The 24953-nt window shown below is 42.7% G+C and overlaps 7 protein-coding genes and 1 long non-coding RNA gene across 10 annotated transcripts; 5 read left to right on the top strand and 3 right to left on the bottom strand.

The window, feature by feature from the left end:
- Positions 1–929: 929 nt before the first annotated feature.
- LOC6591319 (protein Tube) lies at positions 930–2904 on the top strand. Its single transcript, XM_002017512.2, has 2 exons — positions 930–1494; positions 1562–2904. Exons 1-2 carry the CDS (start codon positions 954–956, stop codon positions 2491–2493), a joined length of 1473 nt encoding a protein of 490 aa, XP_002017548.2. The 5' UTR covers positions 930–953; the 3' UTR covers positions 2494–2904.
- A 544-nt stretch (positions 2905–3448) lies between these two features.
- Positions 3449–4860, top strand: LOC6591318 (E3 ubiquitin-protein ligase TM129). Its single transcript, XM_002017511.2, has 2 exons — positions 3449–4180; positions 4235–4860. Exons 1-2 carry the CDS (start codon positions 3548–3550, stop codon positions 4805–4807), a joined length of 1206 nt encoding a protein of 401 aa, XP_002017547.1. The 5' UTR covers positions 3449–3547; the 3' UTR covers positions 4808–4860.
- Positions 4861–4930: 70 nt separating this feature from the next.
- Positions 4931–8600, bottom strand: LOC6591317. Its single transcript, XM_026985613.1, has 2 exons — positions 8033–8600; positions 4931–5492 (listed from the first exon to the last, which is right to left on the bottom strand). The coding sequence occupies exons 1-2, from the start codon at positions 8249–8251 to the stop codon at positions 5340–5342; spliced, it is 372 nt and encodes a 123-aa protein (XP_026841414.1). The 5' UTR covers positions 8252–8600; the 3' UTR covers positions 4931–5339.
- Positions 8601–9597: 997 nt separating this feature from the next.
- On the top strand, positions 9598–10937 carry LOC113565082. The gene is made up of 2 exons (XR_003408435.1): positions 9598–9658; positions 10578–10937. It is a non-coding gene; the product is annotated as an uncharacterized LOC113565082 (long non-coding RNA).
- Positions 10814–12693, bottom strand: LOC6591599 (E3 ubiquitin-protein ligase MARCH5). 2 transcript variants are annotated; one of them, XM_026985606.1, is made up of 4 exons: positions 12603–12693; positions 11950–12550; positions 11693–11889; positions 10814–11624 (listed from the first exon to the last, which is right to left on the bottom strand). In XM_026985606.1, the coding sequence occupies exons 2-4, from the start codon at positions 12523–12525 to the stop codon at positions 11213–11215; spliced, it is 1185 nt and encodes a 394-aa protein (XP_026841407.1). In that variant the 5' UTR covers positions 12526–12550; positions 12603–12693; the 3' UTR covers positions 10814–11212. The 2 variants fall into 2 exon arrangements, with proteins under 2 accessions (XP_026841407.1, XP_026841402.1); XM_026985601.1 differs by having other exon boundaries at positions 11950–12529.
- Positions 12694–15801: 3108 nt separating this feature from the next.
- On the bottom strand, positions 15802–17158 carry LOC6591597 (Golgi to ER traffic protein 4 homolog). The gene is made up of 2 exons (XM_002017507.2): positions 16725–17158; positions 15802–16670 (listed from the first exon to the last, which is right to left on the bottom strand). The coding sequence occupies exons 1-2, from the start codon at positions 17106–17108 to the stop codon at positions 16044–16046; spliced, it is 1011 nt and encodes a 336-aa protein (XP_002017543.1). The 5' UTR covers positions 17109–17158; the 3' UTR covers positions 15802–16043.
- Positions 17159–17284: 126 nt separating this feature from the next.
- On the top strand, positions 17285–18629 carry LOC6591596 (BTB/POZ domain-containing protein KCTD9). 2 transcript variants are annotated; one of them, XM_002017506.2, is made up of 3 exons: positions 17285–17886; positions 17963–18094; positions 18149–18629. In XM_002017506.2, the coding sequence occupies exons 1-3, from the start codon at positions 17338–17340 to the stop codon at positions 18461–18463; spliced, it is 996 nt and encodes a 331-aa protein (XP_002017542.1). In that variant the 5' UTR covers positions 17285–17337; the 3' UTR covers positions 18464–18629. The 2 variants fall into 2 exon arrangements, with proteins under 2 accessions (XP_002017542.1, XP_026847608.1); XM_026991807.1 differs by having other exon boundaries at positions 18183–18295.
- A 1884-nt stretch (positions 18630–20513) lies between these two features.
- Positions 20514–24863, top strand: LOC6591595 (methenyltetrahydrofolate synthase domain-containing protein). The gene is made up of 6 exons (XM_002017505.2): positions 20514–20688; positions 22007–22177; positions 22241–22956; positions 23029–23097; positions 23164–23383; positions 23453–24863. The coding sequence occupies exons 1-6, from the start codon at positions 20604–20606 to the stop codon at positions 23851–23853; spliced, it is 1662 nt and encodes a 553-aa protein (XP_002017541.1). The 5' UTR covers positions 20514–20603; the 3' UTR covers positions 23854–24863.
- The last annotated feature ends 90 nt before the right edge of the window (positions 24864–24953 follow it).

Raw genomic sequence — 24953 nt, 5'->3', positions numbered from 1 at the left:
GCTGGACCAACCCAATTTTGTATCCAGATATCACACAGCTACTAGTGTACTAACAAATTCAACCCCGCTCCGCTAAAAACTGAGAATCGTAGATAAGGCCGTTTCTAGAAGATACATATATAGCCAGAAGAAAAAAATAAAATTTCAGTGGCTACACGACTCCGTCCACGAGCTTACTTATTTTTTGTATCTCTATTTTGTGTGATTATTTATTTACTATTTTATAATCAAAAATACAAAATACAATCCTACTTATAAAAAACAAATTTTTCTTGTGGGTAAAAATAGTACAAATTTAACTTTTTCTTATTTTAATACGTTTTCAGATCAAAGTAACTGAAATGGCTTAAATTAGCTGAGTCTCAATCAATTTCGATTTTTATTTCCGATGATGGACAGAGAACGAACTTATTATATTTAATATTATGAAACTTGAAGAACTTTAGCACAGTTCCGGTGAACTGGGGGGTGGGATAAAATGGATCTACAAGAGTTTAATTTTAATTCAAGTTGTGCACCTGTTTGAATGGAGGGAGTTAATTGGGTTAAGTTGGTTTTTTTCATTGGTATATTTCGGTATACTTCTGAGGGTCAGACTATCCTCTTTCGTTGTTTTGTGTGACCTATTTCGCTAAAACCTTTTTTTAGACAAGATCGAATAAAAGCAAGTGGTCAAAATAAGTCAGTAAGGTAGAAAATTGATTCATTAATCGGATAAAGATATGTGGACAGGGCTGAGGATTCTATTTAGTTAGTTATATTGCATGGAATATCAAAAACGAGGAATATAAGAGGAATACAGCTTGAACTCGTCAGTATATTTATGGTATATTTTTAAAATTAATCGGTATATTTTGGTATATTTCTGAGGGTCGGGCGATAAATCCGCGGCCACACTGATGGAAACGCAACAGACAAAAAATACATTAAAGCTTTGTTGCGGCGTTGAAGAAATGCGAAAATGTTTCTATAACGCACATCGAAAGGCCGGACAATTGGAAACACAAACTAACAGCCCGAACAAGGGTTCGGAAACAACACCCTTCCACCGGAAACCTCGAGAAGAGCACATCGTCATGGCGAAGGCGAACGGTTGGTGCGGAAGTTCCTCAAAATATACGCGCACCACAGAACTGCGGCGCGTCGAGGATAACGACATCTACAAGCTGGCCACAATTTTGGATGTCAATGCATGCTGGCGAAAGCTTATGTCGATCATACCCAAAGGCCTGGACGTGCAGGCCTGCAGCGCAGCCGGTGCGGTGAAGATTACTGCCAACGGCGGACCAAAGTATACAGCTCAAGACATAAGCCTGATTGACGGAGTTGCGGAGAGGTTACCTCCCGATCAAAGCATTTCGCAGGTAATGATTGATGAGTGGAAAACTTCGGGGAAGCTAAACGAGCGCCCCACTGTCGGAGTGCTACTGCAGCTCCTAGTAGAAGCAGAGCTTTTCAGTGCAGCTGATTTCGTGGCGCTAAATTTCCTGAATGGTAAGGTTGGAATTTTCGTTTTTTATTCAATTAAACAGTCACGTATCGTGACCTTTCGTTATTTAAGAGCCCAAACCTGAGCGCCCTGCTGATGGACCTGCGGCGCATTTCAGCCTAGAGCTCGGCGACGATATGGACGTGGACACCGAGGCGACGGATGCAAGCTATCTGCCCAACACAGCAGCATTGAATGCGGCTGCCCAAGGTAGTCTGGGATTCAACTTAGATTACTTTGACAAGCACATGGTGCGGCGTGACAAGAGTGTGCCGCAACCATCAGCGAGTGTTCCTCCCACAGCGCCGCCTCGTTCCTCGCGACATCAAAAGAACACTGCCAGCCCTAGCGCCTCGACGGGCTCCACATCTGCGACGGCAACCACTCCCAATATACCTAATCTAACAATCCTCAATCCCAGCGAACAACTACAGGAGCCGGCGCAGGTTGAGCAGCCGCCTCCACAAAATATCCCAAATCTGTCTATACTCATTAACAGCTCAGCAGCATCAATGACAACGGCTTCCACTGCGCTTGAGAATACGAGCAATGGAAGCAGCTCCACAGATCCACCCAACATACCAATAATCACTCTTTTAATTGATAACCCCGCCGAGATAAGCGGCCCTGTCGCTGCGGATGCTGTATCAGCCAATTCGACTACTACCCCTACGGCGGCAAGCCTCAATAATTTGCCAATGATAAGTGCTTTAAATTTGAACGCTGAGAATGGCGAAGCCTTCCATCAAGACAGTGGTAGCACAAGCAGTTTGAGTAACGACGAAGATGACGATGACGACATAGACGAAGAGGGAGACTACGCCGATGCATCCCTGCCAAACCTAAGCAATTCCGAGCAGCACAACTCAAACAACGACTCCAGTCTGACGACGGTCACTGGTACAAGCGGTGATAATAGCTTTGAACTAACCAACGACTCCAGCTCAGCTTCGAACGATGATTATGCCAGTAACATTCCGAACTTGAGTGAATTGCAGCAGTAGATAAATATGTAAATCAGACGACTTAATCGTCCGAATTCTTAGTTTCCGGACAACAAGCCAGACATTCCATTCCGTTAACCATATTAGCTTAAGTCTATACAATGTGCATGTTCGTGTATTTACTTTATACGTTATGTTAGCCGATGTCGATGGCGGCGTGTAAATGTGGGCCTAGTTATATGATGCTTACACCTATAAGGTCCAAGTAGAGTCTAAAATTTAAGGCAAGCGTTTAGCATATGCACATACGTATGTTTGTTGTCCATATCGCGGCTACTGACACAGTTCCACGGCGGGGGCGACGGTAATATCAAGCATTTCCATTTCATCAACCATATGTGTATGTAACCCTATAACAAATTTAACAATAATTTGTATGTTTTACAAATGGATGCATTATCAAAAAATGAAGATATAACAAAAAAAAAAAACCTTTTGGGGGTACCCTCTAAGAGGGCATATAAAATAAATTATTATTGATTAGAATGACAAGCTAAGGTGTATTCCAAAGCAAACAAATAGCTCAGCCTAGAAGCTAATATGGACAATCTTTGCTCCACAAGACCACAAGTGTGCTGGGGATAAACTTTTTACGTGTATTTAAATCGGCAATGGAAAGGGCGTGTTCGGCTATTTCTATAAGCTACCACCGATAGCTATAGCATTCGGAATGTCCAATTGTAGTTGTGCGATAGACAAAGACCAGTAGAATGATTATACATATGTCATTCCTTTTGATTAATTTAAGACATTGAAAATTTATTCTCAAAAGCGCGCTTCTCGGGAACGGAACCACGAACTGAACTAGTGACAAATATCTCTGGTGGAACCAGAACCCTGACACTCGAATTCAGGGTACCCTGAAATTTGTCGGCAGCCCTGAACGACACATCAACAACAACAATAAAACAATACAAAAACACAGAATACTATTGCACATTTATTAAAACAATCAATCTATCATTGTATTTCCAAGTTCCAGTTTCCAAATTAAGTATTTTGAGTTCGTCCGGGCGAGTTTGGTTGTGTTGAATCCAGCAATATTATTCGAAACATGGACGAGTCGGAATTGCTTTTCAATCTGTTTTACCTTTTACTTTGTTTGGTCATAATTTACCCACCGGAGGAGTTTCAGCGTCTGGGCTTCACTATCGAGCAGTTGTTCTCATGGTTTCTTGGAGAGGAAACGATGGACTTCGTAGGATATCACTTGCGCCGCACTTCGCTCAATCTCTTCATGCACTCGTGCCTGCCGTTTGTATACTTTCTAATCCATAGGCTGAAGTTCTCCGTCTTTGCCACGCAAGAGCCGCTCGAGCACTCTGAGCTTGACCCAGATTTTCCAATGCCCCAGGAGGCGGTAGCGTTCAAAACGCTCACGTGGATAACGGCCCGGCGGTTTAGCGTTCTGGCCGTGCTCGCAGTACCCGCCCTGATATTCAACTGGCACCAGCAAAACTGGCGGCGACATCCAATCAACAAAGCACTTTCCAAATATGCAAACACGCCAAGTAGCTACAGTGCCGTCGCCAACGACATAAGCACTGAGTTTCGTCGTCCGGAGATCTATAAAAAGAAACTAAATTCCATAAGCACTGTAATAGCCACGGAGAACTGGTTAATAAAGACGACAATGTACAATGTTCACTTTGCGCACCAAACCAACACGGCTCTCAGTGTGGCAAAGGTCCGGCTATATGTGCTTTTCCCGCGATCGTTTATTAATCCTCTTTCCTTGCAGGCGGAGACCTACAACATAACACACCACGATCAGAATGACACTCTGCAGATGATCAGCATCATAGTGCGACCCATGCGGCAAGGTGTGGCCGATTTTCACATACGAATCAATGCATTGGAATTCAGAAATTTGGAGGATCGGCTGAGGCGGCCCATTGCCATACCTTCCAACATACAGTTCCATCGCAACGTGATTGACCGCTTTGTGGATGTTTTTAAGGCCCAAGTGGCCCTAAATCCCGTCTTTCAAGCGGAGCCGGTAACGGAAAAATGCTTCGCGTGCATGCTGATCGATCCGAACATTAAGATCAACAAGCAATGCGCCGATGTGGACCGCAATGGCGCTCCCCTGACGAACGAGGCATCCTGCTCCAACTGCTATTGCCGCCCAATGTGGTGTGTGGAGTGCCTGGCCCGGTGGTTTGCCGCCCGCCAAACGGACGTGGATCGCGCAATTTGGCTGGAACAGAAGTGCACGTGCCCAATGTGCAGAGCGAAGTTTTGCGTGCGCGATGTGAGCTACATCAGAGCGCCGGAACAGCGGGGCGATGTCAATGGAATCCCTAGCTCATGATTTGAAACTTCCGACTGTGTTAAAGCAACGATTAAACGACTCGTTAGATCCAACCTTGTGCTTTATTGGCTAGACTCAAATGTACTGCTTCTGACATACATGCAATACAATTATGTAGCTATAAACTTAAAGATATTCTATAATTTAGTGCAATTATCACGTTTTAATACTTTTACAATCTAAGCAAGCAGCAGATAATAATTTAACATAAGTACAATCGATCCAAGTTCAGGGAGAGAAAGCGTGTATATTATATTGTATATATTGTGTTGAATATATGAATATACATATATAAACCCCTCAGCATGCTTTATTAAATGCTAAAACAAACCTAATCAAGCAGCCAGCGCAAAAATTAGACGCAGCCTTTACTGGGCGTAATGTGCATTGTAGTCCACAAATCCTGCAATAAACCTTCTTGCTCTCTCTATCTCTCTCAAACTCCCAATTTTATATAATAAAGCGTCATGCACTGTTATATACACATAAGTGCGTAGAGAATAAATCAAGCTGTGAAACAGGTTTCCACTATCTATAAATTCGTTTCGTAAAAACTTTTGTAGCTCTCCACTTTTTCGCGTTGACTTCGAGCTGAACTCCCTGTTACTGTTGGGGTTCCGAAGGGTCCTGTTGTGGGTGTGGCTGCAGACTTGGGCCCGGCGCTAGAAGAACTGCGTGATGAGATCTAAAATAAAATAAAATAAAAATAAATTAAATTTAAATTAAACTGAATCTCCTTAGATTCCACTTATCGTTCCGGGTCAGAAATCACGGCACTGACTCTAAGCTAATCAGAAGACATGCCCGAGCAGGCGGAATATGATTTCTTGTTATGATTTAGCACCTGATTTTAATCAAACTTGGGGACATTTATATAAAAAGCCTTTTTGACAGGTTGCCGGAAAGAAAGAGAAAAACAAAAGCAGTGCGAAGCCAGCCACTTCAGTGTTTGTATCTATACATATATGGATGTATGTATACATGTGCAGAAATTTGTTATTGTTATTTCACAGGTTTTTGTTCTTTGATAAGGTAAAGATGAATACTTGCAAAATACGTGTATGTATTTGGTGTATGTCGGTGCCTGCTTTTCTATTCTTTAACTGGAAATGCCATCGTCATAATTTGTGCGCTTCATTATTATCAGAGATACGCCACAACCGTCTCGTGTTATAGCATATATACCCATATACTGATAAATAAATACATACAGACATGCCTCAGCCTTGATTTTGTTAGCTGATAATTCCAGAAACGGAAAATAACTTTCCCATAATTTGATTTCAAGGATTCCTACTCATATCTCACGAATAAGCGAACCATCTAGACTATTTGGATCCAGATTTCTCTAGAATGTCCTAGGCCATTACTGCATTATGGAATAAATTGTATCTTTGGATTGCTTGTCTGAGCTAGAGATCTCTCATTTAATCCCCTATACCACTATATTCTCTCTATTGACGATCTTTTATCTGGCTTAGGAACGGGCGTAAACGTATACATATATCAACGGAGAGTCCTCATCAGTCGCCGATATAAATATCAAGTCGGCATCATAAAACGCTTCTCCCAAGTTCAATGCACAGACGACAATGACGCGACAACAATGTCGGTGGGCAATCGATCGACCGGTCAATGCATTTGCGTTGCGCAATCAGCTCCACACGCCCTCCTTGGAGGGCGACTCACGCCCCCGTCCCCATCGCACGGAAGAACTGGTGTTTGGGAAAATTAACACGTTTGGCGCAACCCTGTCATGCATTTCCTTTACTCGTAATATGGAGTAGAATATTGTACATAAAAAGGTGTACAAAATCGTATTAAATGACATTTTGGCCAATCTGAGTCGCTGTACTCATCAAAAGTATAGTGTTTCCAGATAGGTGTGTTTTTTCGTGTGTCGGGGTCGGGTCGGTCTCAGGTGAATATGCGTGGCAGAACGAACAGAACAGGCAGCAACAGAAGCAAAACCAGAAAGAAGACACATACAGAACACTTTTGATCTTGTTTGTTTGGCATACACACGACTTTTGTTTCTGTTTAGTAATTCCAGTTTCTCAACTCTGTTTCGGTTCATTATTTTGTTGATAAAAAGCTTTTTTGCGAAACAAACAAACGATTATAAAAAGAGAGTGCAGTGCGCAGTGTATTTCGATTGCACTTTACGAGCCTCATTTATGGGACCTTTTGTCTGTAATTGCCCTAAAACATACATATATATTTGATGGGGGGTGTGGGGTTAAACCCTAATATGCGCCTTTCCGTAGTACATTGCATACTATGGAAAGGAGGTGAGAAATCATTCATTTCACCTACAAAGTACGTGGTTGCAGGTAAAATGGCAAAAAAGTTCCCTTTACAATCTAATCTTATCATGGCTTAGTTCTTTACATATAAATCTTGTCAAGACCAAAGTACACCAAGAATATAGTTTAATTTTGTTAACTTCCTTTGTAGCCTTTCTAATATAGGCGAAACCAAATGACCATGAACGGGCCACAATCTTGGGCAAGCTTTGGGGCTCATATACTGGCGTTTTAAGGGACTTGTGTTCATTCCGCATCAATGCATTTTTAAATTAGTAAAACTAATTAACATTTGAGTAACAAAACACAGCATTCTCGCACACATCAGGATCGAGTACCGCCAGTGCAAGTGAGCATCATCCTGGTGTTTTCAATTTCACTCGACGCCCTACCTCAAGTGGCATTGAATGGTAAACAAATACTTATATGAGTACACATGTGTGTATGAATGTATCCGGGCGCAGATCTTACAAAATGTCCAATCCAATGCACTTGAATGAATAAGACCCCACCATGCCTACACTATACTATATACAATATGACTACTGCCTTGAGGTCTGGTCTTATCACAACAAAGCCAACTTCCGTTTTATTAATGAGCATTTCCGTTTTCCCGGACAGACTTTGTTGTGTTGTAGTTTTATCTGAAAAGTCACAATTGTTTGCATTTCACTAGGAAAAAGTGGGGCTGAGGAAAGAACCAAGAAACCCTAAAACGAGGTAAGTCTAACTACGATTGAATTGGTGGAACTGCTGAGTTGATAGACAGTGAAAGAAATCACGTACCGTACCCAATTCACAATATGGGTCGCTACTCGCGATATACTGATATTTATAGAATGACTGCGCTGATAAAGCAACGGGCCTCGAGCAGGGAGGATCCGGGAGATAGTAGATGGGAGTTGGAAAATGGACGCACCTTTTCGTTTTCCTTCGTCGCCGCACCGCCACTGTGTGCGTCAAAGAGCTTGCCATCGACCACATCACGCTTCTTGTTCTTTGACCTGAAGCGGCCGGACCGAGAGATCGTAAAGTTGCGCCACTGATGGCTGTAATCGCACCGCTTTTCTTCCTCATTAAGGACGCTGTCCAGGTAGTGGATAGTCGGCTCGTGGGCGGTTGTCATTGTGTTGCTCATTGGATGGATGGTGGGGATTGGGATTGGAGTGGAGGATGGAGGCTGGAGGATATTGCGTTGAGGATCGTTGGTGAACCTATTTCTTCTCCTTTTTCAGCTAGCGGCAGCGTTGGTGACACGCTGGTTCGATGGGACAACAACAGCCTTATTCGGCTTCGCTTCAGTTCATGTTCCTCCTCTCCTTTGTGGGTTGATTCAGTTGATATATTGATAATGTCGGGCAGGAGCGATAGGAGCACTCACGCTCATACGATGCACATACGAGAGGTTTATGGGTACTACACACACACATACATATGTTACATATGGATGTACATATGTCTTTTGTTTTGTTTGTTTTTGTTAAAGAGATGACGCGTCGTGCGTTCCGAATGGTGCCCGTGGCGCGTGTGGTCTGCGATTGGGGGACGAGCACCCGATGTGGCTGCTATAACCGTAGTCGCACCGACGTCGACGTCGACGCTGGCGTTGACGCTGGCGCTGCTCCAGCGCACATTGGGCCAGGCTGCCGAAAAGTTGCCATAAATTCGAAAAATTAGGCTAAAGACTTGAACCTATGTATTGATATAGATATTTATAAGAACCGATATACATTTTAGACCGATCCGACCACGCACATCCCTACTGCCCATATAACGTGCAATTTTTACTAGTTGTTTTTGTTTAGTAATGCATTATTATTGACGTAATTATTTGATGAGTATTGATAACCATTTGAATTGCATCTCCTTAAATTTCTTATATTTCTACAGCATTTTCGATTTAAATGTCTAAGATCATTATTTTTTTTTACTAATTTCATCATTTTTCTCCGTGCTTGAAATATCAAGCTCACAAGAATGAAAGCATGTATATTGATATACTCGTACATCCAAATATAGAGCTGCTTTGTCTAAAAAAAAATTCTGACTAACCTACTAAGTGAAAATACCCGTAAAATTATAACGGTCGCAAGGGGTCGCAGTTAATTTAATACACATTAGTACTTTACAAATCTAATACATTAAATTAACATAGTTGGTAAGGGACACAAGAGGACACGAACAAATTTGTGGACCACAATTGACAGTCAAGTTAACTAGCCAGCGTATTCTTTATGATAACGTATCATTCAAAAAAGGTTTTGGTTCCAGAATATCCGCCGTCTGGCCCAATGTGCAGCGACTCGTTACGTTATGTGCCTTGGTCTGTAGACTGCCGCCTACTTCATACCGCACTCTCCCTCCTGCACACCCCCACAAAGTCAGTCACAAAGAACAAACGCAACCCGTTGGCTTTGTTACTGTTCTTGCTTCTTCCGCCAAAAGTGAGCAAACCCCAGACCCGAGGCGAAGAAAGAAAGCAGCAAGAAATCTTTCTACTGCCGCGAGCGCAAAAGCGTGTGATTGCTCCTGAAAACCCAAACAGGTGGGCCAAACACACAAATGCACATACACAGCTGTGCTCAAGCTCACATACGTCACCGGTACCGTGCCGTCTCCCTCTCTCTATCACTCTCCTCTTTCTCTCTCTCTTCTCTTTGTCTCGTACGTGTATGTGCCAAGAATAACTGTGTATGGGTCTTCGACTTCGACAACCTCTCCAATGCCCTACCCACGTTATATGAAACACCAAGCGCCCTACATTTTCGAAAGTAACCAAATTATGCCTATATGTATAGGTATACCTATATCTGTAATTCTTAGATAACCTAATACTATTTATTTATACTTGTAGAAGGACTAGATATGACTAGATATCATTGTTACGAAGCCCATCTATAAGTCGAGTCGGCCGCATAGGGTTCGCTTTTCCTTCAGTGGAAGTATCTGCCAAATGCACACCGATATCTTGCTGCCGGTGCTGTCGATGATAAGCGCAAATAGACAAAACAAACACAAAACTTGCTAACAATTATAAATGATTAGATCGCTTTTTGGAGCATTCACTTTGGACGGTTCTTTAACAGTATCTTTTTGTATTGTACAAATGTATATGTACATACATACATACATATGTACATATATCATCCGTCGCAAGTTTACAGACGACTTTAGATTTTATATACATTTGAAGTACATATGTACATATGTTGTTGTTCATTTATATAAAATGCATGAGTCGCTGGATCGGCTTAAGCCAAGCCAATGCTGCTTGAGTGCTGGGGATATATGAATCACACACCTGCATAGATTCAGCTTTGTACAAACATACATACATATGTATGCCAGGCGGCCAGTTGCGTTGCGGATAAATTATCTTGAATCGGAATGACTCAGCAGCCCAGCCCCAGCCGGCTTACAAGCCAGTACATATTTATAAACAAATTATTCGCACTTTCTTACAGCTTGCATAGACCAGTACCAGCTCATACTCTGTCTGCGCTCTCTCGCCCACGGACCTCAGTGATATAAAAAGCCTATCTAATCTGGCAGCCGGAGCACAAGACCTTGCGAATTGCACTAAACTGCTCACATTGTGGTGTTACACCAAAGTTCAGAACAGACCCAAGCGGTTCCAAAGGTCGAGAAGTTGCAGGGCAATCGAATAGGAGGCTATCAATGTCCTGAAATACCCGTAATATAATGGTTATAATTCACCCACAGCCAAGGGTTTGCTTTTATTTACAGAGGCAACTTTGTAATTTACAAAAATGGTAACGAATAAATCAAATATGTGGAAGCATATATGTATGTATGTAATATAACCTACTTGAATATTACATCTATGAAGGGACATGGGAGGGGAGGGAGTTTTATTTGTGTTGCTAACAAAAAGCTTGGCCAAATATTTCAACATACACTTCATTTTCTGGAGACTTGACTTGTACAATAAATTTTGCTGGCAGACCGCCTACCGGATAGTTGTTCTCAGCTAGTGATTAGCGTGCTCCTGCAGGTGCGAGAGATGAAACAATCTACGTAAAAAGCCGAGAACTAGAAAAATGTTAGCATTATCAATTGGGTCCACTGTGCCGTCCATCTAGACAATGTCCCCATGCTGGCGTTCACGGGCCGCTGCGGCGGCTATCCGGGAAGCTTGGGCCACCGGGGGCTGCTGTGGCTGACGTGCGCCGCCGGCAGGATTGTTAGTGTTGCGATGCATAAAATTGCGTATATTTTCCTCCGTGTAGTCCACGATGCGACGCTTCTTTCGACGCGCATACTGCTTCTGTTTCAAATATATTTTTAGGATACCCTTAACCGTTATGAAGGTCAGACCTCCCAGCAGCGTGCGATGTAACGTATTGTCCACAGATTCGAAGAGAATGCGACCTACAATTGATGAGATGGTGGGCAAAAGAAGGGCCCCACAGAAGACACGTGTAGCTGAAACTGGATCAGACAGAGCAGGTGTGGCCGGATTGCTGTTGATTGGCTGCTCCTCCTGGGTACTGTGGAATTAATGAAAGAATAAATACTTTGACCATCCAGATAGTTTCAATGGACTGTGTTCTCTTACAGGCTCGGATACAGGAGGTTAACAAAGGGAAATTTGCGCACCACTGTGCCACGGTTGCGAATCAGACGCAGCAGAGCATCCTCCCAGCGTATTAAACGGCCGAGCACCAGACCAACTGGAATGGCTGGTAGCCCGATGAGAAGAACGAGCGGATCTCCCGCCTCCATTATGGACATACCATGCTCATGACCCACGATCTGTCATAGGAAATGTGTTTTCAGGCGATCTTAATAACAACAAATAAGGTAAACGCTTGCCTGTAAGAATGTTACCGCCCCGTAAGTAACTGCTGTCCAATATAGAGAACCCACAAAGAAACCAGCGGCCAGAAATGGACTCAAGCGTTTGATCATGTTATCAACAGCTTCGAGAGCGCCACCGAGTTTTCCCATTTGTGGGAACACAATTATGTATTCTGTTTGACACTGCGGGCAGGATACGGTGCGCAGTGCATTTCCCTTCTGCGTCTTCTCATCGATCCAGCGATATAGGCAGCTCTGATGCACCCACTTGGTAGTCCCACGGCACTGGCACGGCTTCACCCAGGCAGCCAAACGGTTGTCCTCGTCGGTTGCAAAGCATATCCAACAGCAACGTTCCGATTCAAGGGTCTCACCACCCACCAAAACTGTTGTGGAAGTGGTGGCATCTGTCGATGTTTTATCTGCGTGGGTGGAGACTTGGGCGTTTCCGGATCCTGGAGCAGGTGGAAATATAAGAGTCGTGTGGTCATCAGCGGACGCGGGTGAGGTTGTGAGCGGCGGGCTATCACCGGTATTAACGTCAGTTGCAGTTGCAACATCGGCAGTGGGCACTGCCGCATTGTCAGCCATTTCGCTGCAAATGTCACACCATATACTACTTGTGTTAATGGTCTGCACCTGAATTTGACCTGTTCAATTTAGCTTACTCTGCGTGCGTACCGCGGCCTCTAGTTTTGCTTTGTTTCTTTTGGTGCAATTGATACTTTCAGCTGCGTAGTACGTCTGAATTTTTAGTTGTACAACAAAACTAAAGCGAAACTAAAATAATTTGTTGATACATATCTACAGTGTGACTGACACTCAGAAATATATATCAAAATATACAGTCTCATTTAAAAAATATACCGTCTCATTTGAAAAATATACCGTAGATATACTGACACATTCAAGTTCTATTTTACATATTTTTCGTTTTTGATATTCCGTGTAATATTACTAGCTATATAGAAAATTTAGCCATGCCCACATAATTTTATCCGATTAGTGAATTTATTTTCTACTTGACTTACTTACTTTAAATAATTGCTTTTATTTCATTTTGCGTAAAAAAAGTTTTTAGCGAAAATGGTCAAACAAAAAACAAACCGAAAGAGGATAGTCGTTCATATTGCTCAATTTAGAGATTCCATTGAATAATTCTGTCTAACTAAAGCCCATAGTTCTGCCCACATCATTTAAGGCCATTAATGAATACATTTTCTTCTAGATTGGCTAGTTTTTAGTCCATGCTCTTGTTTTATTTTGACTAAAACAAGGTTTAAACAAAATAGGTCAACAAAAAAAGACAGTCGCAATGTTGCTGGAATTTTAAGATAGATGCGCGCATATGCCTCTGTACACCTTATTTCGTTAATTTTGTATGAAGATAAAACGTAATTTCTAAAAACCTTTTCTCAAAGTGATATTCTTTAGACATATTCAAGTACATTATTAGTATCTTGTGTATATTTATCACGATCCTGATACCTACGGAGCCTTGGATGACAAGCATTTTCTCAATTCTATATCATCGTTTTCCGTAGGGTATGAGAACTAGTGTTGCCGGTAATTATTGTTTTCAACCGGTTATTCACCAGTAAATACTCGTTTTATATCTTCCGTCAAATATTCCCAGCTATAGGGAACATTTAGTCATGCCCACATAATTTTATCCGATTGATGAATCAATTTTCTACTTGATTGGCTTAATTTAAATAATTGCTTTTATTGGATTTCTATATAAAGCGAAACTAAAATAATTTTTTGATACATATCTAATTTTATGACCGCATCAGTGTTGCCACTTCAGCTCTTTTATAGATGGGTGTGGCCATTTTTAAAGTTCAATTGCTTGAAAATATGTTGTATTAGCCGGAAATCTGGCTATTTCAAATATATCGGGCTTCCGATACATACCAATGAACAATGGAAATTTGTTGCTAAAAAACGTTGGTTACTTTTTAAACTTTTTCAATTAATTTATTTTTCTTTATTTCCGACAAAATAACGTTTTTTTTAAGATGTCGTGCTGTTATGCTGGCAGAGTTTTTCTCAACGGTACTGGCCACATTGATCGTTTTGATTACTGTGACGTCGTCACATCGTCACTTTTCAAATATGTAAATATTAAGGGGTTACGTGAAAGTGTGGTAGTGTCAAAAAACAAAACCTTTTATAAAATATATGTCTCACATTCAATCCCATATTATCATTGCGGGTTTAACGATCATTGACAGTTTCATTAAAAGTTGGGGTTACGCCGAATTTCAAATCAGCCTTCCGGCTCATCCCAATTTTTTTGATTTGTGCCGACGATTTTCCTAAGGTACTCCTCTAAAGTTCTGTTAAAACGTTCTATCATTCCATCGGATTGAGGATAAAGTGGTTTTGTACGTGTCTTCCAAATTCTTAATGTTTCACATGCATCATTGGATGTGTGAAACTCAAAATTACGACCTTGGTCAGAATGTAATTTCATTGGTACTCCGAATCTTGTTTTCCAATTATTTATAAACACATTCGCCACTGTCGATGCCTCTTGATTAGGGATCGGATGTAAGAATACATATTTATTTCCACTGTCACTGGTTGGGAATGGGCCTACTATATCCATTGCGATCCTCTCAAACGTTCCTCCTCAATTATACTGCAGCATTTTTCCGAAGAAGTTTTTGGGACGGAGGGCAACATAGAGTCGGCCCGTTACCACTATCTGCTATGTCAGAACGGCAGTCTCTGTGGTCGAGTTTTGATTGAAATCAGCCAGAGCCGAGGGTTCCAGAGCGAGGTGGATTTGTTTCTGGTGCAAGCAGTCCTTCAGCAACTGTCGCTGAAGGATCGCAAATCCGCCGAGGACACATTCATTGAGTACACACGCTATCACTCTAAGGTCATCTACTTTGACGAGCAGCCGGAGACAAATGCCGACCCTCCCGGATTTTGTGGTATGTTCGGCGACATATTCAGTCGGATGATGCAAGGCTTTGACGAGGAGGATGCGAAAGATCAGAGCACGCCCCAGAGAAGGCAGAACGTTAACGAGCTCGACTAACAGCAGTTCCAGCTGCAGCTTCGTCACGAATGGCAATGGAGAACTTCTTGTTTCTTTTTATTACAAGCGTTTAAAAGCTGCAATGGAGAGAGCAGGCCTTACTGTAGAAGAACTCGTAGTCTTGGATGAGCAAGGCTCCAGGTCGACAGTGCAGGAGAAGCAGTCGGTGGCAAACAATAGCCAAATGATGGCTGCAACAGATGAAGGCTGCCGAGGTGCTGCAATCGATTCCCGACGCAGATAAATTTAATTATGAGGCTGTTAAGCGTGCATTGGAGCGTCGATATGGAGGTGACCACATGCGAGAAGCGCATCGCTTAGAACTGAAGGGCAGAGTACTTAAAGAGTTCGCGACAGACATAGAGCGACTCTCACGCCTGGCTTACAATGATGTCCCAACCGAATTTCTAGAGATGCAAAATCAATGGTTTTATACACGGTATCAAGAATTTAGACACACGCCGCGCAATGGTACTGATGTACAGAAAAACAGACGAGGAAGCGGTCAGTCAAGCATTGACATGTGAAACATCGGTATTGATATCCCGTCCATCACCAAAAGTGCATACTGTACAAGCGGAAGTGAATAATGGTAATCGACCGAAAAGAGCGAAAGGACAAGGAGTATTTAACGGAACATTCTTCATTTGCAACCAAACGGGTCATATGGCGAGAAAACGTAGCGATAGACAAAAAAGACCGAGATCCTGGTCCATGGAAAGGAACTCGCAGTACTTATAGAAAGTCGAAAACATTCTAGAACTATAAAAACAGAAATTGTTTTAACTATACAGAGAGAGTTTATTTTCGAAAGGATTAATGAGTTGTTCCAAACAACTTCTAGCTAAGACTGACTATTTTCCATATTATCCGACATGACAACAATAGTCAGTCTACTAAATGTCCATTCGTTACAGTATATTAAAATTATAACAAGGAAAAGAATAGTCCGGTGAAATAGCGCCAATGAACCTCGTTGACTAAAAGCGCCCACTAATAAAAAGAACCAAGAAGTTCTCCATTGCCATTCGTGACGAAGCTGCAGCTGGAACTGCTGTTAGTCGAGCTCGTTAACGTTCTGCCTTCTCTGGGGCGTGCTCTGATCTTCCGCATCCTCCTCGTCAAAGCCTTGCATCATCCGACTGAATATGTCGCCGAACATCCCACCCAATCCGGGAGGGCCGGCATTTGTCTCCGGCTGCTCGTCAAAGTAGATGACTCCAATTTTCGTTACGTACTTCAAGAATGATGTATCGCGCTTTAGCGATGGATCGTAGAGCTTTCGCAGGGAACGAAAGCCTGTCACACTCTTTGTCTCGATCAAGCGAAACAGAAAGTACAAAAAGTTGACCAGTGGCTCCTTATAGGGAAACTCGTGCCTCAGTAGCTTAGGGTGATAGCGTGTGTACTCAATGAACGTGTCCTCGGCGGATTTGCGATCCTTCAGCGACAGTTGCTGAAGGACTGCTTGCACCAGAAACAAATCCACCTCGCTTTGGAACCCTCGGCTCTGGCTGATTTCAATCAAAACTCGACCACAGAGACTGCCGTCCTGACAAAGCAGATAATGGTGACGGGCCGACTCTATGTTGCCCTCCGTCCAAAAAACGTGTGCAATGAGCTTGTGCAAGACCGGGTGTCCGTACTGTCCGTGCAAAGAAATGCTCCATTTGATGGCGCGTTGCTGGAACGACAAAACAATTCAAGGCCAATTTTATTGGAAAATTTCATTACTTACAATCAGCGTCTCACGCTCCACTATGCCTGAGCTAAGACCTTGTATGAGGGTGCCCAAGCGTGGCACCCAGAGGAGGTTTTCGGTGTCCTCAGGCAGTGGCCCCCTCTTCTCGAGTGTGTCCACCAATAATAGACACAGGTCAGCCGCGCTACCCTCCTGCTGCTTGGCAATCAGCTTCTGGGCCCCGTCAAAAAGCAAGTCCAGGCAGTCCTGGTAGCGTTTCTGCGCCGTATAACGAAAATATAACGTTCTGTACATCATGTGCGCTTCGTAGAAAGCCCCCCCGGCCAAAGAATGGGACAACTTGGCAAGTACACGGCTAACACCTCGCTGGCCCGTGGAGTTGGAAGTTGAGCTGCTGCTGGCGATCTCGGCGGTGGTCATTGTGTATAACGGATACGGCACTGGACTTTTTAGGCAATTTATTGGTGATTTCGAAGTCTAATTTTATAATTATATATTTATATGTACGTACATATTATCGAAATAGATTATTTGTCCGATGACACATGCTCGCTGTGAATGGCAAGATTAGTCTGGAAAGAAGAAGACAAGGAAACAGTGGAATCAACTAAATACAAAAAATAATTCATTTGTGTAATTTCTAAAATAGATGGATAATGAGCCGAAGGAAAGAGATACTGGAGAAGACGAGGCCGCCAGTGGGAGTATTTCCGTCGCAAGGAGCTTTGCCCCCAATCGTTGGGTTAAGCTGAATGTGGGCGGCCAGATATACACTACCACTATTGACACCTTGGTTGGCAGAGAACCGGACTCTATGCTAGCGCGAATGTTCCTGCAGGATGGCAGCATGAAGCCCAGCGAAAAGGATGAACAGGGGGCCTACCTGATTGACAGGAGTCCACGTTACTTTGAGCCCATTATTAATTACTTAAGGCATGGCCAGTTCGTCTGTGACGCCAACGTTAGTGTGATGGGAGTTCTAGAAGAGGCACGATTCTTTGGCATTTACTCGCTGATAACCCACTTGGAGGAGCGTCTAGGACAGCAGGAGGAACCGCAAAGCGACAGACCGCTTACCAGAATGGATGTTATAAAGGCCATCATACAAACCTCCGTCATAACGGAGCTCCGTTTTCAGGGGGTCAATCTGTCTGGAGCTGATTTGCGAAAGCTGGATTTCCGCAACATTAACTTTAAGGTAAGCTGTCAAGCTGGTCAATGGGAGCCTCCCACATTATTCTAACAAATGTATCTACCACTACTACATCCCACAGTACGCGAACATGTCGCACTGCAACCTTTCACACACAAATCTCAACTATTGTTGTCTGGAGCGAGCGGACCTGCAGTATGCGAACCTGGAATGCGCGCAATTGGTTTCGGTGCGAGGTCTATGCGCAAACATGGTAAGAAAATGCTGTATACGATTGGTGGCTTAAGACAGATTAATCTCAATTTAGGAAGGGGCCAACCTACGCGGGTGCAACTTTGAAGATCCCACAGGAGTGCGTACCAATCTGGAAGGAGTCAATCTAAAAAGCGCCTGCTTGGAGAGCAGTAACATGGCTGGTGTCAATTTGCGAGTGGCCAACCTGAAGAATGCCAACATGAAGAATTGTAATCTTCGGGCCGCCGTTCTGGCCGGAGCAGACTTAGAGCGGTGCAATTTGTCTGGCAGCGATCTCCAGGAAGCTAACCTGCGAGGAGCGAACCTAAAGGATGCCGAATTGACGCTAATGGTGACACCCCTGCACATGTCGCAAGCCATACGTTGACGGAAGCAGTTTTATTTATTTTTATTTTCTTAACTTCGTAGAAGGGACAATACCGTGTGCAATTACATATCTCCTTAAAGTTCTAAATTATTGAAACAGATTACGATTTAAAATTAATGTTTGTAAATAATTCAGTTTTTAAAACTAGCCCCTTAAATAAACAGTGTTAGGATTAAATTTCAAAATATCTTCATAATGTTTGCAATTTGATTAATTTGTGCATCGCTGTGAGAAATGATAACCCTCCCTAGGTCACACACCTTGCAATCTCTTGGTAACCTTTTGTATTGGTAACGTGCAAGATGTAATTGTTTTTTTTTATTATTTTATTGTTATTATGTTTTGTCCAATTCTGGATAGCCTCCCACACTATTCACCTTGGGGTGATAAGATTCCATAAATTCGATGTGTATTTTTGGAAAGAAAGAAAGAAAATGTGAAGCAGTCGGCGGATAAAACGGGCATTGAAAATATGTTAAAGTTTTATCAGGACAATGACCCGAAGCATAAGACCCATAAAGTAAGGTCTTGGCTGCTATATAACTGCCCAAAAGTAGTCCCTATTGAATGTTTGTGGAGTTATGTATCTGGACCGCCGTGTACACAAAACGCCAATGTCGTCCATATCCGGACCTGCTTCAGGAAGATAAAACACATGGGCATTTCCGCGAAAAGGTCAACCAAGAGTCATTATATATTACATATTAAGAAGTATTGAAATTTTATGTTTTTGGGTTAAAATAGTGAATAAAAGTTCATATGTAAAAAATAATTGTAAGCGAAGTTGAGTTTGTATGTGTCTTGCACTGGGAACGTTTATTTCGTTAAAATGTTTACTACATCGTTCTCTTCCCGTAGAGCTTCTCTTCTTTAATTGTACTTAGATAAGTGAAGTTACGGTAAAAATTACAAAGAGCTACAACAGAGCATAATTAACCGTATTTAGTCTAATCTTTAATCTGATCTTCTTTTGTCGTGTGAGTGACCGCAAGTGCAATCCCTTCTACAAAAATTATTTTTGATGTGAGTTTGGTTTTTGATTTGAGCCTTCAGCTTATTGATTAATAGACCTGACCGCCATAAAATAAATGAAGAATGGGCAGCGTGGTTGGTGTCGCGGTACACTTGGGCGTGGAAGATAAAATAAAAGCTGTTATTTGCTTGATTTAGCTGTTGGTTTAGCAACTTGGTTTAGCTCAAGTTGTTAACCTGTTTAAATAAAGGGGGTTTAAGTGGGCTAAGTTCGCTTTTTCAACGGTATATTTTGAAATGGGACGGTATATTTCTGAAAGTCAGAGTATATTATAGTATATTTTGAGTATGTTATATCGATAAGTCCGATGATACATCCATGTTTTCAAAATGTTCGGCTAAAATTAACCCATGAAGGGTATGAAATGAATATAGTAAATAAGGTTTTGTTCAAAACAGGGTAAAATAATTTCAAAAAGAGTATATTTTTATTTTAAAACTCATCGTATTTCTTTATTCATAAACTACTATTGTCTCCAAAGCAAACATACAAATTTTATCAAAGCCATTTAGAAGTGGTGCCTATCGTGTCAACTATCATCACTCATTAAGGGTGGCGTAATAATTATAGCTGAGGGTAAAGACGAAAAATAAATCATTTCAGCTAAAACTTCAAACTAATTTTACCATTAGATCACACACATTAGCAATATTGTAAACATCGATCACATCGATGTTTTTCCAAAACTTTTTTTTCCCAAAAACGTGGTTGTGTTGATTTTGTCCATTTCATATAGAAATCCAATAAAAGCAATTATTTAAAGTAAGCCAAACAAGTAGAAAATTGATTTATCAATCGTATAAAATTATCTGGGCATAGCTAAATGTTCCATATAGCTTGTAATATTCCACGGAATATCAAAAACGAGGAATATGTAAAATATACCTTGAATTCGTCAGTATATTTACGGTATATTTTTTAAATGATGCGGTATGTTTCGGTATATTTCTGAGGGTCGGCCGGTATATTTGATCGAAAAGTCCGCGGTCACACTGGTGGAGTTGGAAGGCACGTTGCCGAGAAATTGTGTTCAGTGAAAAAATAAATTGTTGAAGAAAAAAAAGCAAGAAAAAATAGTTCAAGTACACAATTTTTAATCGAATTACTATGGAAAATCAAAGCAACGCAGATCCTGCAGCTGCAGCCGCCGCGGAGAATGGCGCTAACACAGCCCAGGAGGTGTCATCGACAAGTAAGTATTCTCCGTCAGGGTGACGGTGACGAAGTAGAACAGAAAACTTGCATATATTTTGCGCGAGTGTGAGAATGTTATCATAAACATTCTGCGTCGTCGTGTTCGTATATGTGTTTAGTTAGTGCATTGCACTATTGCTGCCTTTAAAGCAGATCAAGGGAATTATTTTAGCGGGCGGCCCTAGACGAATATTTTTTCTTTTTTCTCACTCCCCCCTCCACCGTGTACATTCGGCCATTTTACATAGAGTGCACAAAAAAGTTGTCAAAAAATTCCGCCATATTTCTTTCTATGCGGCTCTTGCGGTAAATGAGTTGTCAAATTGCCGAAACTAAACGTCAAAAGGAAACTCGGATGAAGAAGGATAAGAGCAGAGAGATGAGAAAAAGTACAACAAAAACAATTGTCTGTACATGCCCGCTTTTTTCATGTCGGTCGGCGGTCTTCGGTTTTTGTTGTTGGTACCAATTACGTCATCGTGGCGCGCATTCTTATGCTAAAAACTACTGGGACTGCTTACAATTACCAAGCGGTGCCCGCAAATAGTGCACAATGAATCATTTTCGGCAAACATTTTGACTGCCCTTGCTCGATCTGTCGAGTTTTCGGGCCGTCTAATGTCATTCTTGTCGCCTGTCCGTTTCCCCTTCGCACACTCGCACACAAGCACACATCACTACTCACATGCATACATATTAATTGAGAAATTCGCGTTTTGATGCGCTCATCGCCAAGAAATGTTTAGTGCGTGTATGTGTGTGTGTGTGCCTGAGTGCTAGAGCGTTGCCAACTTATTGGTCATGCGTCAATATCGATATTTAAATGCTTTTAAATTGAATTTTCAAACACGCACACGCAATTTCTTTCTGCACATCTGTATGCATGTGCACCAGAATTTGTTTGTAATCATTATTTTTGCACACACACGTACGTATGCATTTGCGTGTGTGTTCATGTGCATAGACTTTACGGAAATTCAAAAATGTGGCAACCCTGCCGAATGTTTTCCATGCACATTTGTTTGTTGAAAGACAGTTCCGTGCCGGCGTTTAGTAGTGTTTGTTTAGACTAAATTGCTAATATCTGATTGTTGGGCGTGGAAACCGGTTTATCAGCTCCAGTATCAGCTGAGAAATTTATTCGCTTTCAGTCCAGCGTAAAACTGGCGTGATAACATGCCTCAGCTATGGGCTCGGGTCAGCGATAAGAACTGGCAGCGACCGCCGCTCACTTCTTTTTGTTTTTTACCGGCTTACGTACTTATGCATTACTTGTAAACTGAATGCTCAAGAAACTAACATGTTTCCTCCAACAGCTCAGCCCGTGGAGCCCACAAAGCGCTCCCTCCGTGTGCAGACTTGGAAAAAGATCCAGGAGGGCAAGGTTGGCATTGGATTTAACAACATATTCAATCGGATTCCTGCATTTGTGGATGCCGATAAGGCTGCTGCATTGCTCATTCAGGAGGAGGAGTTCAAGAAGGCCGGTAAGTTGATTGAGTGAACACATTTATAGGACACGACACTCATTTATGTTGCTATTTCCGCAGAGCACATCAAGGTGAACATCGATCGCGCCCTTCACGACTTTAAGGAACAGGCTTTGCTCGCCGACAAGTCTGTTTATTTGCCCAGCACACGCGACTCGTCGGCACTGTGCCTTAAGGTCGATGTACCAGCCGACGCCACCGACGAACAGAAGAAAGAGGCTCTGCGCGTCCAGGATATTCTCAAGTTCCGCACGGAAATCGGACTGGAGAGTAAACTGAAATTAGACCTTGTGGTGATTGGTTCCGTCGTAGTTTCACGCGAGGGCTACCGAATTGGTCGTGGCAATGGATTTGCGGACCTGGACATTGGTCTGCTCATTGAGTTGGGTGCCATAACACCGGACACAGTGATAGCCACGATTGTGCACGATCTGCAGGTGGTGGACACTCTGCCCTTGAATCTGTTTCAGAAGTACGATACACCAGTGGACATTATCGTAACGCCCACAGAGGTCATACGCGTTGCAAAGCGCTTGCCCCGTCCCAATGGCGTCTTTTGGGAGATTTTGTCTGAGCGTCGCCTTAAGATCTTGCCCGTTCTGCAACAGCTCAAGGAGCAGGAGGAGAAATCAGGCAAGACCATTGCCTTGAAGTCGGAGGACACTGATGTTGAGCAGCATCAAAACAGTAGGCGCCGTCGTGGGCCATTGCGTCGTCGCTTCCCACGAGGAAACCCAGGACGCACCACCTCACAGACTGACAACGAACAACAGGGCGTAAGTAAAATAATACATCTGTCTAAAGTATAAAGCATATTATATGGACATATGTATGGTTCACCAATGCAGGAAAATACCCAGAAACGGGCTCCACGCCGAAAGGGTCGCTTCGTCAACCGCCGCAGACGCACAACCAAGGTGACTTTAATTGATGGTACTTTGGGCCATTATGGACTCCCTTTTCACACTTTCATTAAATTTCAGTCTGAGGGCGATCAGTCTGGAGTTGAGGGAGGTGCCAAGAGTGAGGATCGTAAGTTCGATGAGGGGGGCGCTGGCGAGCGTCGTCAGACGAAGAAGAAAAACCGCGGGCCGCGTGACTTTTGCGTTAAGTTGACTAACTTGACTCGTGACATTCGCGTCAAGGATCTGAAGAGTGAGCTTCGTAAGCGCGAATGCAATCCGATGTCTATCGCATGGAAGGGTAAGTAGTTTTATAAAACTTTGGTGGAGAGGTGAACAATGACTATTTACTCGACGCTTTTCCTGACAGGTCACTTCGGCAAGTGCTACCTCTACTTTGGCAACCGCAATGGCACTCCCAGCACCCAGGACGATGTCGACAAGGTGTTGAAATCACTGAACGATCTCTCGCTGACCATCACCACCGGTGGCGAGCCGGCTCCGGCAGTCGCAGCTGTTGCCGAGGGTGAAACTGTAGTGAAGTCGGAGCCAGCCGAGTCTGCAGAGACAGCACAGACGAAAACCATCAACGTGCACGTCGAGCTGATCCAGTTTGGCGCCAAGAAGAATGGCGCAGCTGCCAATGCCGGCGCTGTCGAGGGTGGCAACGATGTCGATGGCGGTGCGCTGAACGGGGCGGAGTCTGCTACTGTGGGGGCCGGAGACGCGAGCGCTGCACGTATCGAGTCTGTGGACACCACCACAGTATAGTATGACCAAGCGCTTAGCGCAGCCACCAAACGGCTGCGGCGGATGTCCGCCTGCAGTGCCACGCATGGAGTTCAACGAAAAAAAGTAACATTTTGTTTAGAAAAAGCCGAGAAATAACAAACAAAAAATGACACGCCGAACTCCAACAACACTACATACTACACACTACACTACACATACACTTACACTCATCTCCCTCCCACACACTCACTCAAACATACACGGAACATCATTTTAGCAGCTTGTAGTTTCCTCTACTCCTTCATTCTTCTAACAAAAACAAAAAACCAAAAGATGAGAACAAAAAAGCAGATTTTCTAAAGAGACACAGAACACACACACAAAACTGACGCTTTTCTAAACAATTGCATTTGTTTTTGCTTAAGAAAAACAAAAGAAAAATTCGTTAAATCTTGTAAGCTATTCAACTTAATTGAATCTTTGAAATACTCCTTCCACAAATGCAGAGTGGAACACCATTTCTATTGAGAAAGAATCATTCACACACTTGCTCTATTCGCTTCTCGATGTAAACGCTCCCCATGCTGGGGACTTTCTTGATTCTTTTCCATTTTCTCACCCTCGCACCGAGACCCAGCGACCATCTTCCGACCCCACCCAGCCCCCAATGCAGTTGAGCTGCTGACGACAGGGTGGGGAGGGGAATGATGGGTGAAAGATGTTAAAATGATATTCGTAAAATGTAAAATTAACCGTAAAAGCCCACAAATGAAAACGAGAGATCGCGGATAGAACCAGAGAAATTAACAAACTATTAACATGTTGCATTTTGCTGATAAAATAATATACAGAAGGGGATTATTATAGAAATTTGGTTAGTGTTTAGCCACTTTCGACACACACCAACCAATCCAATAATAACACCAACCCAGAATAACTAATATATTTAACGAGAGATCAACAAGTGCGTGAATACAACAATTATACATACAGAACATAATTATTTACTCTTTTTTATACAAAGAAAGGCATTACAAAAATATGTGAAACATGAATGAAATATAACTTGAAATAAAAACTTAAAAAAAATCGAAACTACGCTGCCAGTTTTATTGAGGTAAACCCCGCTTTCTGCAGTG

This window comes from Drosophila persimilis, unplaced genomic scaffold (genome assembly GCF_003286085.1).
Source record: "Drosophila persimilis strain 14011-0111.01,24,50 unplaced genomic scaffold, DperRS2 tig00000000-arrow-pilon, whole genome shotgun sequence".
Taxonomy (NCBI): domain Eukaryota; kingdom Metazoa; phylum Arthropoda; class Insecta; order Diptera; family Drosophilidae; genus Drosophila; species Drosophila persimilis.
Note: the sequence above shows the minus strand (reverse complement) of the source record. Positions and strands in the feature narration are given on the sequence as shown.